Source organism: Hemitrygon akajei, chromosome 9, assembly GCF_048418815.1.
Source record: "Hemitrygon akajei chromosome 9, sHemAka1.3, whole genome shotgun sequence".
In the NCBI taxonomy this organism is placed as follows: domain Eukaryota; kingdom Metazoa; phylum Chordata; class Chondrichthyes; order Myliobatiformes; family Dasyatidae; genus Hemitrygon; species Hemitrygon akajei.
Window position 1 is genome coordinate 100,350,744 of NC_133132.1, and position 13,114 is coordinate 100,363,857.

General features: G+C 42.8%; 1 protein-coding gene across 3 annotated transcripts in view; it reads left to right on the forward strand.

Moving 5' to 3' along the window:
- The window catches only part of tbce (tubulin folding cofactor E), a 72,734-nt gene that overhangs the window by 50,427 nt on the left and 9,193 nt on the right, over positions 1-13,114 (forward strand). For 2 of the 3 annotated variants that reach the window (XM_073056635.1, XM_073056636.1), the window contains exons 12-13: positions 3,379-3,531; positions 12,282-12,435. In XM_073056635.1, the coding sequence (XP_072912736.1) occupies positions 3,379-3,531; positions 12,282-12,435 (307 nt within the window). The remainder of the gene's footprint in view (positions 1-3,378; positions 3,532-12,281; positions 12,436-13,114) is intronic. The other variant, XM_073056637.1, reaches the window with a different exon arrangement.

The following is a 13,114-nucleotide window of genomic DNA, read 5'->3' on the forward strand; positions in this document are numbered from 1 at the left end:
TCAGATATTTTATTATGGAGTTCAAAAGGAATATTTGAGTTAATAAGAATGGAAACTCCCCTAGCTTTAGTGGCAAAGGATGAATGAAAATGCTGACCCACCCACTTTGACAGAAGCCGGGAGTTATCAGAACAACGAATATGAGTTTCTTGGAGGAAAGCAATGTCAGCTTTGAGTTGTTTGATATGTGAGAATACCTTCCTCCTTTTAACAGGGTGGTTCAATCCCTTTACATTCCAGCTCACGAATTTAAGTGCACTAGCCATTATCAATTACCAATGCATAAAAGGCAGCAGGCATATAAAAAGTCAAGCAGTACAATAGTAGTCTGGGAGCAGAGATGTAAACATAGATTCGTAAGGTCAAAATATAAACATGTCCTAAGCAATAAAGAGATGTTGGAACTGGAAAATCCACCCCACCCGCACAACCCAAAACTAGACGGCTACCAAAACAAGTAGCTAGCTCTACCAAAAAAATTAACCCAAATACAACTTCCAGATCTGTGTCATTAACAACAGTTCCGTATAAATACTATAGCAAATAATAACTAGTTTATGCACTAGAAAGCATAACTACAAATTAGAACACCTTCTGCAGAAATATACAACTTAATACAGAGAAAATCAGAAGAAAACCAAAACTAACCTACCCGCGAAAAATTATAGAAGAATAAAGTAAGAGAAAGGGGAAAAAAAGGTAAGAATGAAAAAGAAAAAAGAAGAGGAAGGGGAAAATTATAAATTCAAGACGAGTATTTATCAACCATTTACAGAGAAGGGAGAAAAAAATTCAGAGATTAGAAAAAAGGGGTGAAGAAAAGAAAAAGATAAAATAAATAAATATTTAAAACAAAGGAAAAATAAATCAGCAGTTGAACTGTGAACCAACAAACAGGGAGGCCTTCACTAAAGACTTCGAACCTCCAAAACAAGTTAGAGTTAGTTGTAGAACTCTGTAGGTAAAGTTATACAAGAATAAAAATAGATTACACACACACCAAATCCCGGGAGAGATTGTCAACAGCCCTTAAAGTTTCAATGAATAATGTCTGAGTGATTCAAGTGAATTCCGAGTCCAGAGAAAGTAATTTTACTACGAGGAGTACTTATCCACCATTTTAGGAGGTCCGATCAGATTCCGAAGATGACTGGATAGCCGGAAGACTTGCCACAAACGCTTCAGCTTCCTTCGCTGATTTGAACCACTTGTATTTCCCGGTAATAAGCTTGATTCGTAGATCGGCAGGGTTACGAAGGGAAGGTTTGAAACCACGATCAAAAAGCACTTTCATTGCGCCTTTAAACTCAGCGCGCATCTTTAAGGTCTGGGGTGCAAAATCCACAAAGCGAATGGTTGTATCCTTGAAAGGAAGCGACCCCCTGCGACGCGCCTCTACAATCAGACTGTGTTTTACCTGGTATTGATGGAAACACAAGATTACTGGTCGCGGGCGGGAGCCCAGAATTCCGGGGGGAACGTAAACTCTGTGTGCCCGTTCGAGCTCGGGCGGCTTCGGAAGCAAATCTTTCCCGAATAACTCACAGAGAAACTCGGCGAAAAACTTCACAGTTGATCCTTTTTTGGTCGCCTCTGGCAATCCCAGAATTCTGATATTGCAGCGTCTGCTGCGATTTTCGAGATCCACCATTTTGGAAAGAAGTTTGTTAGATTTTTCCTCTAAGCTGGAACAGAGAGTCTCCAAGTATCGAACACGACTTTCTAAATCTTCAGAAGTCGAATCGATGCGAGATAAGTGTTCAGCATGTTTGTCCACTTTATCGTTGATCCGATCCAGTTTGCCTTCTAACTGTTTGAAAGCGATTTTAAATTCCTTTAAGATTTCGTCTCGGAGCTTTCCAAGCGCAACCATCGTCTCGTCCGACGGGGTCATAGCTTCTTTTCTCCCAGATTTAGAACTCTTGCTAGACATTGTAAGTTAGATATATTCACAGGCAAATAAGAGATACCGAAATAATTCCTAACTAAGGTTTAAAAAATGGAGACATTTAGTGCAAAGATAGCGACAGTAACGGAACAAAAGTTCGGAGCAGCTAAACAATCGCCATCTTACCGGAAGTCCCCGGTTTTTGTTTTAAATGTTCTTGCATTACTTTCACGATGTTAGCAAAGCTCAATTTGGCTGGTTTGGTTGAAGCAGTCAAACTTCTAAGGAAAGTGTATGCCTTTAAACACACCACACTCAGCAAGATTGACACTCATTTTTCATTGGCTATTTCATTTGCTTCAAAATACTGCTCAATTCACTCAGTGTACATATCCAGTTATCTGTACTGTAATTGAGCACACAAGAAATATTACTGAAATATTAGATACACAGTACTTCATTTTCTCTAATGGTCCACTTTCTTTTCCCAACAGATCTCCACTTCAGCCTTTTACTTCTTTCATCGATCATCTCCCAGCTTCTTACATCATCCCCCTCACCTACCACCTTGTACGCCTCACTCCCTCTCCTACCACCTTGTACTCCTCACTCCCTCCTACCTTACCACTTCGTACTCCTCACTCCCTCCCACCTACCACCTCGTATACCTCACTCCCCCACCTACCACCTCATACTCCTCTCCCTCACCTACCACCTCGTACACCTCACTCCCTCACCTACCACCTCGTACACCTCACTCTCTCACCTACCACCTTGTACACCTTACTCCCTCACCTACCACCTCATTCTCCTCACTCCCTCCCACCTACCACCTCGTACACCTCACTCCCCACCTACCACCTCATACTCCTCACTCCCTCACCTACCACCTCGTACACCTCACTCCCTCACCTACCACCTCGTACTCCTCACTCCCTCCCACCTACCACCTTGTACACCTTCACCTACCACCTCGTACACCTCACTCCCTCACCTACCACCTCGTACTCCTCACTCCCTCCCACCTACCACCTTGTACACCTTCACCTACCACCTCGTACACCTCACTCCCTCACCTACCACTTTGTACACCTCACTCCCTCACCTACCACCCTGTACTCCTTACCCTGCCCCACCACCTTATTATGGTTTCTTCCCCTTTGGGTCTGAAACTCTGTTAACCCCTCTCCATAGATGTTAGCTGACCTGCTGCGTTGCTCCAGTATTTTCTGTGTGTTGTCCTGGATTTCCACATTTGCAGAATCTCTTTTGCTTATCAGTACACTAGACAGGTCTTAACAACAAATCATAGTTTTGTGGCCACTATTTCTGATGTTAGCTTTTATTCCTGATGATTAGATTTACTGCTTTTAAATTCCTCAGCTGCTGTGGTGTATCACTGTAATTCTCTTACTATAAAGTTTCTCATTACCAAAAACTGTAAAGGACTTGAAAGCTCAAAGTAAATGCTCTCCTTTTATTTTTTGAAGTTTTCAACGGTGAATGAGTTGAACAAGTTACAGAGCTTGGAACAGCTGAAATTCAGTGACTACGCAATAGTGGAACTTGAAAAGAACTCAAAAACAGTGCGGCAGCTTATCATCGCAAAGTTAGAAGGCCTGAAAGTGTTAAATAGAACAGAAGTAAGTGCTTTTGCATAGAATTTAATGAAGAATAAACCTCAGCCCAACAGGCCTTCTCTAGTGTTTATGACTCGTACAAGTCTCCTCCAACTTCATTTCAGTTAATATAACTGCACATTTAAATGCACTTGTGTTAGTTTCACATCGACTGTGATAGTTGATTCCGTGTTCTCCCCCCTCTCTGAGTATAGGCTTTTCTCCTGAACTCCCAATCTACATGAAACCAATGAAGCATTTTCACTCCCAGCCCTCTCCGGCCCCTGACTCCTCCAGCTTCCAACTATATACCTCCAGTGTTGTTTATTTATCAGGTTACTGAGAAGGACGCTCCAACAAGTGAGCTTTGAGTATTGACCCTTGAAGCAAGTAGGCTTTGCTTAAATACAAATCTTACTGTATTATTCTATGATTGAATAATAATTGATAACAAATTGTAATATTGCTTTAAAGGGTCATTTGCATTTTAGGAAGTGACCGTCCATATTTTTTGTTATCTGATAACTGGAGTAATTTCTGTTCTGATTATCATATATTCCTTGCTTATTTATATAAGATAATATTGATTCCGTATATGTTATATACAATCTGGAATTTGTCTTTTTATATAACATCTCTAGATGCTTGTGTGCAATTTGCACGTTGACATCCTGTCCTATAAGGAAGCTCTATTTACACAAGTCAAATGAGTATATTTAGATAAATGTTTGAATGTAAGCAAATTGTTAAGATTTTTTATTTCTGAAAGGAACAAGTACATGTGATTGTTCGGAATATAATTCAAAAGCAGTGTCATGCCAAAATACTGGTTGGGTCTCAGCTAAGATGCCTTGGGCACCACACCTTTCACAAAGGAGACAGAACCTTTGAGAGATTATGAAAAGATTGGTTCAACGACTGAGGGAATTTATGGATGCGGGGAATTGAAGGAAGCTTCTGTTCTCAGAGTTACCGTAGTTAGGAGCATTGGTAAAGTTACTCAGAAAATTCTGGTGGGGTAAATGAGATGTAATTGTTTCCTGTCGTGGCAGGACAGGCCCACTGAGCTGAGAGCCTGAAGTCAAGTGAAAACCCGTGACATATATTAACACAACTATTTGTTATCATCAGGAATCTCTCGCTTGAAAGATGGTAGAAATAAATTCCTTGGTAATGTTTAAAAAGAAAATTGGATGAATTCTTGAGGGGTAAGGAACCCCTGCTTTGTCATCAAAGGTCTGGCATAGGCATAGTGAGCAGAGTAGCATGCCATTCCAAAAACTTAAACAAGCTGGTGGCTACAAGACCCAAGGCAACCTTGGCATTCAGACAGTCCCTTCAACTTCACCCAACTGAAATAATTTTATATGCAATTATCAAATCATTTTGCAATTTTTATTAGCATCTGAAATTGATGTTGTGCTAATTGAGCTGTTTAAAAAATTGCTTTGCTTAAATTTAAGAGTTTATAAAGCATTTAAAACAAGCTTCTGGAAGATTTCAGCAGGTCAAGCAGTATCTGTGGTTGAAATTTTGGGGTTTGAGACTGCATTGGGACTGAGAGTGTAGAGGGAAGATGGCTGATATACCAAAGTGAGGGGGAGGAGGTAGACAGGCTGGCAGGTGATAGGTGGAAATGTAAGGAAAAAATAGGCACATAAGCCAGGTGGGGGAGGAGAGCGCAAAGGCAGAAGCTGATAGGTGATGGTGGAACCAGATAAGGTGGGATGATGGGCAGGCGGAGTCAGGTGAGCGAGGGGAGGGGGAAGTGCAGGGACATTTGCTGGCAGCTGATAGGTGGAATCAGATAAGCTGGAGATGATAGGCAGATGGAAGCAGATTGGGAGGGGGATAGGAAAGATGAAGAACCCGGTAGATGGTAATGTGTTTGATGAGGAGATCGAACTACATGGGGAGGGGAAAGGGAACAGCAAAGACAGAGGCTAACAGGTGATACATGGAAGCAGACAAGGTGAAGGTGATGGACAGATGGGAATGTGGCTGAAGGGCTGATGATTTATCATTCAAGAATCAACTTTATTCACCATATGCGTTTACATGTATTAGGTAATTTGCTGTGGTATGTTGATCAGAGTGCAACATGCATCAAAAAATAATTACATTCAACAATTATGAAGAATTATATAAAATAGAGGTTAAAGTATGGATATGGAATAACATGCGCATAAACACAGTGGATTTTGGTTAACTGGGGTATTGGTGAATCAGGTCAGCCGCTCTTTTGGGACAACTCTTAAAGAACAAAAATTGATCATGAAAATTACTGGGATTCCCTTTGTATGTTTGAACACTATGTCATTTAATTGGGGCAAGAGGCTGTAGCTGGACAGCACCTGTGTGGCCATTAGATGCTACACTGTGCTTTGAGCAAACAGTTTTTATATAACATCAGTTACATATGCTTGTGTTCAAAAAGCAGTGATTTTTGTCATTGATAGTTAGCAAGAAATGAGCAGTAAGACAATTCCGAACTGGTTTTGCTTACTATGATTTCAAGCATTCGGGCTTGGAGAGGGAATAAATGGCTGGGAGTGAAAATAAAACAATTTCACTACTTACACAAGTAAGGAACTACAAAGAATTTGAAGGTATCAACAATCATCTTGAATGTTGCAATAAAAATGAAGATTTGGACGATGTAATCGTTGATAGCATTGTATGAAGGGAGTCCATTGTCTGCACTGATTTTGTTCATTGTGTACACTGGATGAATTCCTGTCAGTAACAATTAGGAAGTAATACACAGTTTTATAGTGCTGTTGTAATATTGACAGTGTTCTAATTTGTTCTGTATTATATTTAAATACATAATTTGAATGAAAAAGACCTTTGACATTGGAAGTTTGGAGAAGAGGGGATTTCAGTCAGGTCCACTGCCTGAGAATAAAATGTAGCAGTGGGTCTGGCAGTGAGAAAGAGCTTCAATCAGCGGCCAATCCAGACACCAGAAGTTTGGAGAGGAGGGGATTTCAATCAGGTCCACTGCCCGAGGATAAAAGGCAGCAGTGGGTCTGGCAGTGACAAGGAGCTTTGACCAGTGACCAATAGACGTTTAGGCTTGATTAGTGATAATGATGGTTTGTACTTCGCTTGCAAAGATCAGGAGAGAAAAATTTCTCCATTGCTATAGGACTTTTCTTCCTGCCTTTGCTGCTAGGTTTATAGTGAGGATCGGTGTGTGTGGACCGATTCCACTCTTTTGGCCAGGGTACATTCCACAATGGTACAGCGAGCTGCGATGACTGTGGTGACCACAAGGCTGTAGGTTGAGTATCAAAGATTTCCTTCTCCAAGACAGACTGGCTGGCAAGGCTAATGAGTCCCATCTGCCTGGGTTTGGAATCAGAGTTGTCCTTCTCCTAGGCTAGCTGCTAACCAAGGCTGACCAGTTATACCACCGGACACTTGGCCGTGCAATGCCATAGCAAACTCGGTAAGAACAGGGATGTGGCGCGAAGGCATTGCTATGGGCACAGTAGTGTAGTGGTCCTGCAGCGATCACTACGCCTGAAAAGGAGAAGCTATGGGAGACGCTTCTCCTTCTTTAAGTGAGCAGGATGTCCAGCCCAGAACTCACCGGTCCTTGCACTGAATAGAAAAATCAAATTAAATGCAGGCAGAGGCAAGCGCAGCAACTGTCATCTGAGTGGACATGCTCAGAGTGGTGAACGCGAGGCTTAGCTCTTCCAGCTTCAGTCTGAGAAAGCAAAGAAAAGCTTAAGTTTTTTACTTTCTGTTCTTTACATCTGCTCTGCTAGGACAGTGGAGATGCCAGGCAGGATAGTGGAATGCTTCTTTTATGGGATGTGGGAAGGCAGGGAGACTTCCACTGTCCCTGACAACTACAACTGCGAGAAGTACATCCAGCTGCAGCTTCTAACAAACCGTGTTAAGGAGCTGGAGCTGGAACTGGATGAACTCCGGGTCATTCAGGAGGCTGAGGGATGATAGATAGGCATGTAGAGAGGTAGCTACACCCAAGGTGCAGGACACAGGAAACTGGATGACAGTCAGGAAGGGGATGGGGTTAAGGAGCCAGTGGAGCCAATGGCCTGTGGCCATCCCCCTCAACAACGTTTATCACTTTGGATACTGTTGGGTGGCTGCGGGGTTGACCTAACAGGAAAGTCACAGTGGTTGGGCCTCTGGCACTGAGTCTGCCTCTGTAACTGAGAAGGAAAGGGGGAGAAGAAGCAGGCTGTGGTGATGGGGATACATTAGTTAAGGGAACTGACAAGAGGTTCTGCGGGCTAGAACAAATTTCCTGGATGGTATGTTGCCGCCCAGGTTCAGGATATCTCGGTTCAAGTCCTCAGTATTCTTATGTGGGAGGGTGAACAGCCAGAAGTCGTGGTCCATGTCGGTACCAATGACAGGGGTAGGACAAGTGATGAGGTTCTGCAAAGGGAGTTCAGGGAGAGGTGCTAAGTTAAAGGGCAGGACCTCCAGGGTTGTGATCTCAGGATTGCCACCCATGCCACGTGCTAGTGAGGCCAGAACTAGGAGAATTATAGAGTTTAATACATAGCTAAGGAGTTGGTGTAGGAAGGAGGGCATAAGGTTTTTGGATCATTGGGTTCTCTTCCAGAGAAGGTAGGACCTGTACAAAAGGGACAGTTTGCACCTGAAATGGAGGGGGACTGATATCATAGCAGGAAGGTTTGTTAATGCTGCATGGTAGGGTTTAAACTGGAGTTGCAGGGGGATGGGAACCAGTGTACCAGAACAGTTAGTGGAGAAATTGTGGAGGCAGATGTTGGTTAAGACTTCAGACAAAGTTAAGAATGAAAAGGTTAAGCATGGTTCAACAAGTGTCATGAGCTGCATATATTACAATGCAAGAAGTATCGTAGGAAAGGTGGATAATAATGTTGAAGATGAGGTAGCTGGTTTACAACCAGAGGCAATATATAATGAGAGGGTGTTGATAGGGCAAAATTGCAGTCAACAGGGTGAGCTGCAACGTAAAAGGTGGACAAAATCAAAAAGGAGGAGTACAGGTCTGAAACTCTTGTATTTGAATGCACGTAGTATTCGGAATAAGGTAGATGAGCTTACAGGCAGTAATTTTAAAGAGGATACCAGAAGTTTCTTCAGATACATAAAGTGTAAAAGAGAGGCGAGAGTAATTATTGGACCACTGGAAAACAATCCTGGAGAGGTTGTAATGGGGGACAATGAAATTGCAGATGAACTGAATAAGTATTTTGCAGCACTGCACACTGTGGAAGACATCAGCTGTATGGTGGAAGTTCCAGATGTCGGGGGTCATGAAGTGTGTGAAGTTACCATCACTAGGGAGACGGGAAACTGAAAGATCTGAAGGAAGATAAGTTGCCTGGATCAGATGGTGTAGACTGCAGGGTTCTGAAAGAGGTGGCAGAAGAAATCATTGAGGCATTAGTAATGATCTTTCAAGAATCAAAGTTGGAAAATTGCAAATGTCTCTCCACTCTTCAAGAATGGAGAGAAGCAGAAGACAGGAAATTATAGGACAGTTAATCTGACCTCAGTGTTTGGGAGGTTGTTGGAGTCGGTTATTGAGGATGAGGTCTCAGGGTACTTGGAGGCACATGATAAAATGGGTCATGGTCAGCTTGTTTTCCTTGAGGGGAAAATCTTGCCTGACAAATCTGTTGGAATTCTTTGAAGACGTAACAAGCAGGATAGACAAAGGAAAGTTGTTCGATGTTGTGTACTTGGATTTTCAGAGGGCCTTTGACAAGGTGCCACATATGAGACTGCTTAACAAGCTACAAGCCCTTAGTATTACACGAAAGATTCTAGCATGGATAAAGCAGTGGCTGATTGGCAGGAGGTAAAGAGTGGGAATAAAGGGAGCCTTATCTGGTTGGCTGCCGGTGACTAGCAGTTTTCACAGGGGTCTGTGTTGGGACTGATTCTTTTTACGTTATATGTCAATGATTTGGATGATGGAATTGATGGCTTTGTTGCAAAGTTTGCATACAATATGAAGATAGATGGAGGGACAAGTAGTTTTGAGGAAGTAGAGAGGTTACAGAAGGACTTAGACAGATTAGGAGAATGGGCAAATGAAAATGCCGAGAAGTGTATGGTCATGCACTTTGGTAGCAGAAATGGAAGGGTTGACTATTTTCTAAGTAGAGAGAATATACAAAGACCTGAGGTGCAAAGGAACCTGGGAGTCCTTGTGCAGAATTCCCTAAAGGTTAATTTGCAGGTTGAGGCTGTGGTGAGGAAGGCAAATGCAATGTTAGCATTCATTTCAAGAGTTGTAGAATATAAAAGCAAGGATGTAATGTTGAAACTTTATAAAGCACTGGTGAGGCTTCACTTGGAGTATTGTGAGCAGGTTTGGGCCTCTTGTCTTAGAAAGGATGTGCTGAAACTGGAGAGGGTTCAAAGGAGGTTCACGAAAATGATTCCAGGATTAAATGGCTTGTCATACGATGGCTCTGGGCCTGTATTCACTAGAGTTCATTGAAACCTATCAAATGAGGAAAGGCCTTGATAGAATGGACATGGAGAGGAAGTTTCCTATGGTGGGAGAGTCTAAGACCAGAGGACACAGTCTCAGAATAGAGGGGCGTCTTTTTAGAATGGAGATGAGGAGGAATTTTTTTAGCGAGTGAGTGGTGGATCTGTGGAATTCTTTGCCACAGGCAGCTGTGGAGGCCAAGTCTTTGTTCATATTTAAGGCAGAGGTTGATAGATTCTGGACTTTTCGGGGTATGAAGGGATACAGGTAGAAGGCAGGAGATTGGGGCTGAGAGGACAATTGTATCATCCATGATGAAATAGTGGAGCAGACTCGATGGGCCAAATGGCCTTATTCTGGTCCTCAATCTTATATTCTTATGGTCTTATAATTTAGTTACTCAGTTAAATGGTAGTTCGTCTTTTGTGTATATATCCATGAAACTTAAGCTTCATTGGGCCACTTAATTGGGCCAAAATGTACTAGTCCCAATGTGTCCCAATTAACCAGAATGCACAGTACAAAAATATCAGCTTGGCTTACAATGTAAACAGCATTGTAAAAAGATAATTTAAACTGTTTGCATTGACCGAGGTTTCCAGAGCAGCCTTTTGCACTGCCTAAGTGAAGCCAGACACTAACTAGAGCCATCCAGTCCATCCAGTTACCTGTACCAAAGGTTGTCCCCTCTTGTATGCCCTTCCTTTCCTGGGCTGACATCTTGATGAACTCTTTGAGAAAACCTGCTTGGACCCTGTAATGCCTTAGGATTCCAACTGAATTCATAACTGAAAATCCAAAAACAAAGGCAGATGCTGGAAATTTGAAAGAGAAACAGAAAATGCTGGAAAACGTCAGCAGGTTTGACTGCATCAGTTAATGTTTCTGACTTGGGGACCATTCATCAGATCTGTTCTGTTCAAAGACCTGGAGCTTTCTCCACAGATGTTGTCATATCGGCTGAGATTTTTCTTTATTGAATTTATACATGAGTTACAAATGTACATGCGTTAAAACTATGCTTGTAACATGGGTTTCCTCTGGGTGCTCCATTTCCTTTGACAGTCCAAAGGTGTACTGGTTAGTAGGTTAATTGGTCATTGTAAATTGTCGGGTGATTAGGCTAGGGTTAAACAGATGGGTGGCTGGGTGGTGCAGCTTGGTGGCCCAGAAAGGCCTGTTCCCTGCTGTATCTCTAAATAAAATAAAATAAATCCGTATGAAGTAAAGACAATCAGACTTACTTCAGTGATAGTTATTACTATGCAACAGCATCAATCTAAAAGTCTTGTCAGTTCAGAAGGTAAAAATTCTCTAATATAACCTACTAACAACTCTTGGCCATACTGAAGAAGCAGTGTGTGTTTATACAGCAGCACAGTTCACTACCAAATGCAACAATCTGCTGGAGGAACTCAGGAGCTCGAGCAGTATCAGCTGGCAGGGGAAGGAATCGTCAATTTCCTAGCAGGATGCTGCTTGACCTGCTGAGTTCCTCCAGCAGATTACTTGTGGCTCCAGATTCCAGGGTCTGCAGTGTCTTGTGTCTCCAGACATTACTAAACAACTGCACAACACGCCCAAAAACTCACCCAGTCAAGCAGCACGGAGGGGGGTAAACATTCGATGTTTTGGTCCAAGACATTTCTTCAGGATTGGAATGGAAGAGGGAAGAAGCCAGAATAAAATGATGGCGGAATGGGAAGGAGTACAAGTTGGCAGATGATAGATGAGAACAGGTGAAGGAGAAGATGGGCTGGTGGGGGAAGGGGATAAAGTTAGAAGCTGGGAGGTGATAGGTAGAAGAGGTAAAGAGCTGAGAAAGAAGGAATCTGATAGGAGTGGAGCATGGGAGAAAGGGGAGGAGGGGAACCAGAGGGTGGTGATGGGCAGGTGAGGAGAAGAGAATGGGTGAGAGCTGAACCAGAATGGGGAATGGACAAACAGAGAAGGGAAAATGGGAAGAAATTATCACAAGTTAGAGATAAATAAATGCTCATGCTGTCAAGTTGAAGGCTACTCAGATGGAAACTGCTATTAATCCTCTTCTGCCTCTAATTAGAATCCACTCCACTTCGCGATTTTGTGGTGCCAAGTGGCGTTGGTTGTTATGTGCTTCCTGCAGTCACTCTACAGGTGTTCTGTTCCATTTCAGTGGCCAATGAAATTGTTTGATTATGAATGGTTATTGGTAATACCTATATCCTCTGTTTTTAAATGCATAAGCTTCCATTTAATTCATGTTCATTTTTCTGCAGTGTGTCACTTCACTAATGTTTACGTGTTGGTACAGATTTCAGCTGATGAGAGGAAGGGAGCAGAACTAGACTATCGCAAGAAGTATGGGATGGACTGGCTAAAAGCTGGAGGGAACCAGGATCCGGAAAAAAACAGGCCTAATAAGGAATTCTGTGCCGAACATCCTAGATATCAAGTGCTCATAGAGAGTGAGTAAATCTCTGCCAAATCGTCCTATTCTTACCTTCACTGGCATGTGGATTATTGCCCTTGAGGACCTGCTATTCATCCTTCTACTCAGCTCCCTATGTTCTCTCTTCAGGACCTCATCCTTTTTCCTTTTGATATCATTGTTACCAGTATGTACCACAACCTCTGGCTGCTCAGCACCCCTTCACTCCCTACTAGAATGCTGTGGGACCAGTCTGAAACATCCCTGACCCTGGCACCTGGGAGGGTGTCTCTGTCACATCCACAGAATCTCCTATGTGCTCTTTTAACAATTGAATCCTGTGTCACTCTCTTCTTCCCCTATCCCTTCTGAACCACAGAACCGGACTCAGTGCCAGAGACCTGGTCATCGCAGCTTCCTCCTGGTAGGTCACTCCCCACAACCGTATCCAAAGCAGTGTACTTATTATTGAGGGGAACAACCACAGTGATACTCTACACTCTCTGCCTATTCTCTTTCCCTCTCCTGACAATCACCCAACTACCCCCCTGTAGCTCCTATCTATTACCTCCTTGTTCTCAGTCTGTAAGGACCTGCAGCTGGATGCACTTTGTACAGATGTAGTTATCACGGAGATTGGAGGTGTCCCATAGTTACCACATCTTACATGAAGAACTCACCATTGACCCATTCTCCCTGCACTAGCTGTGCACTAA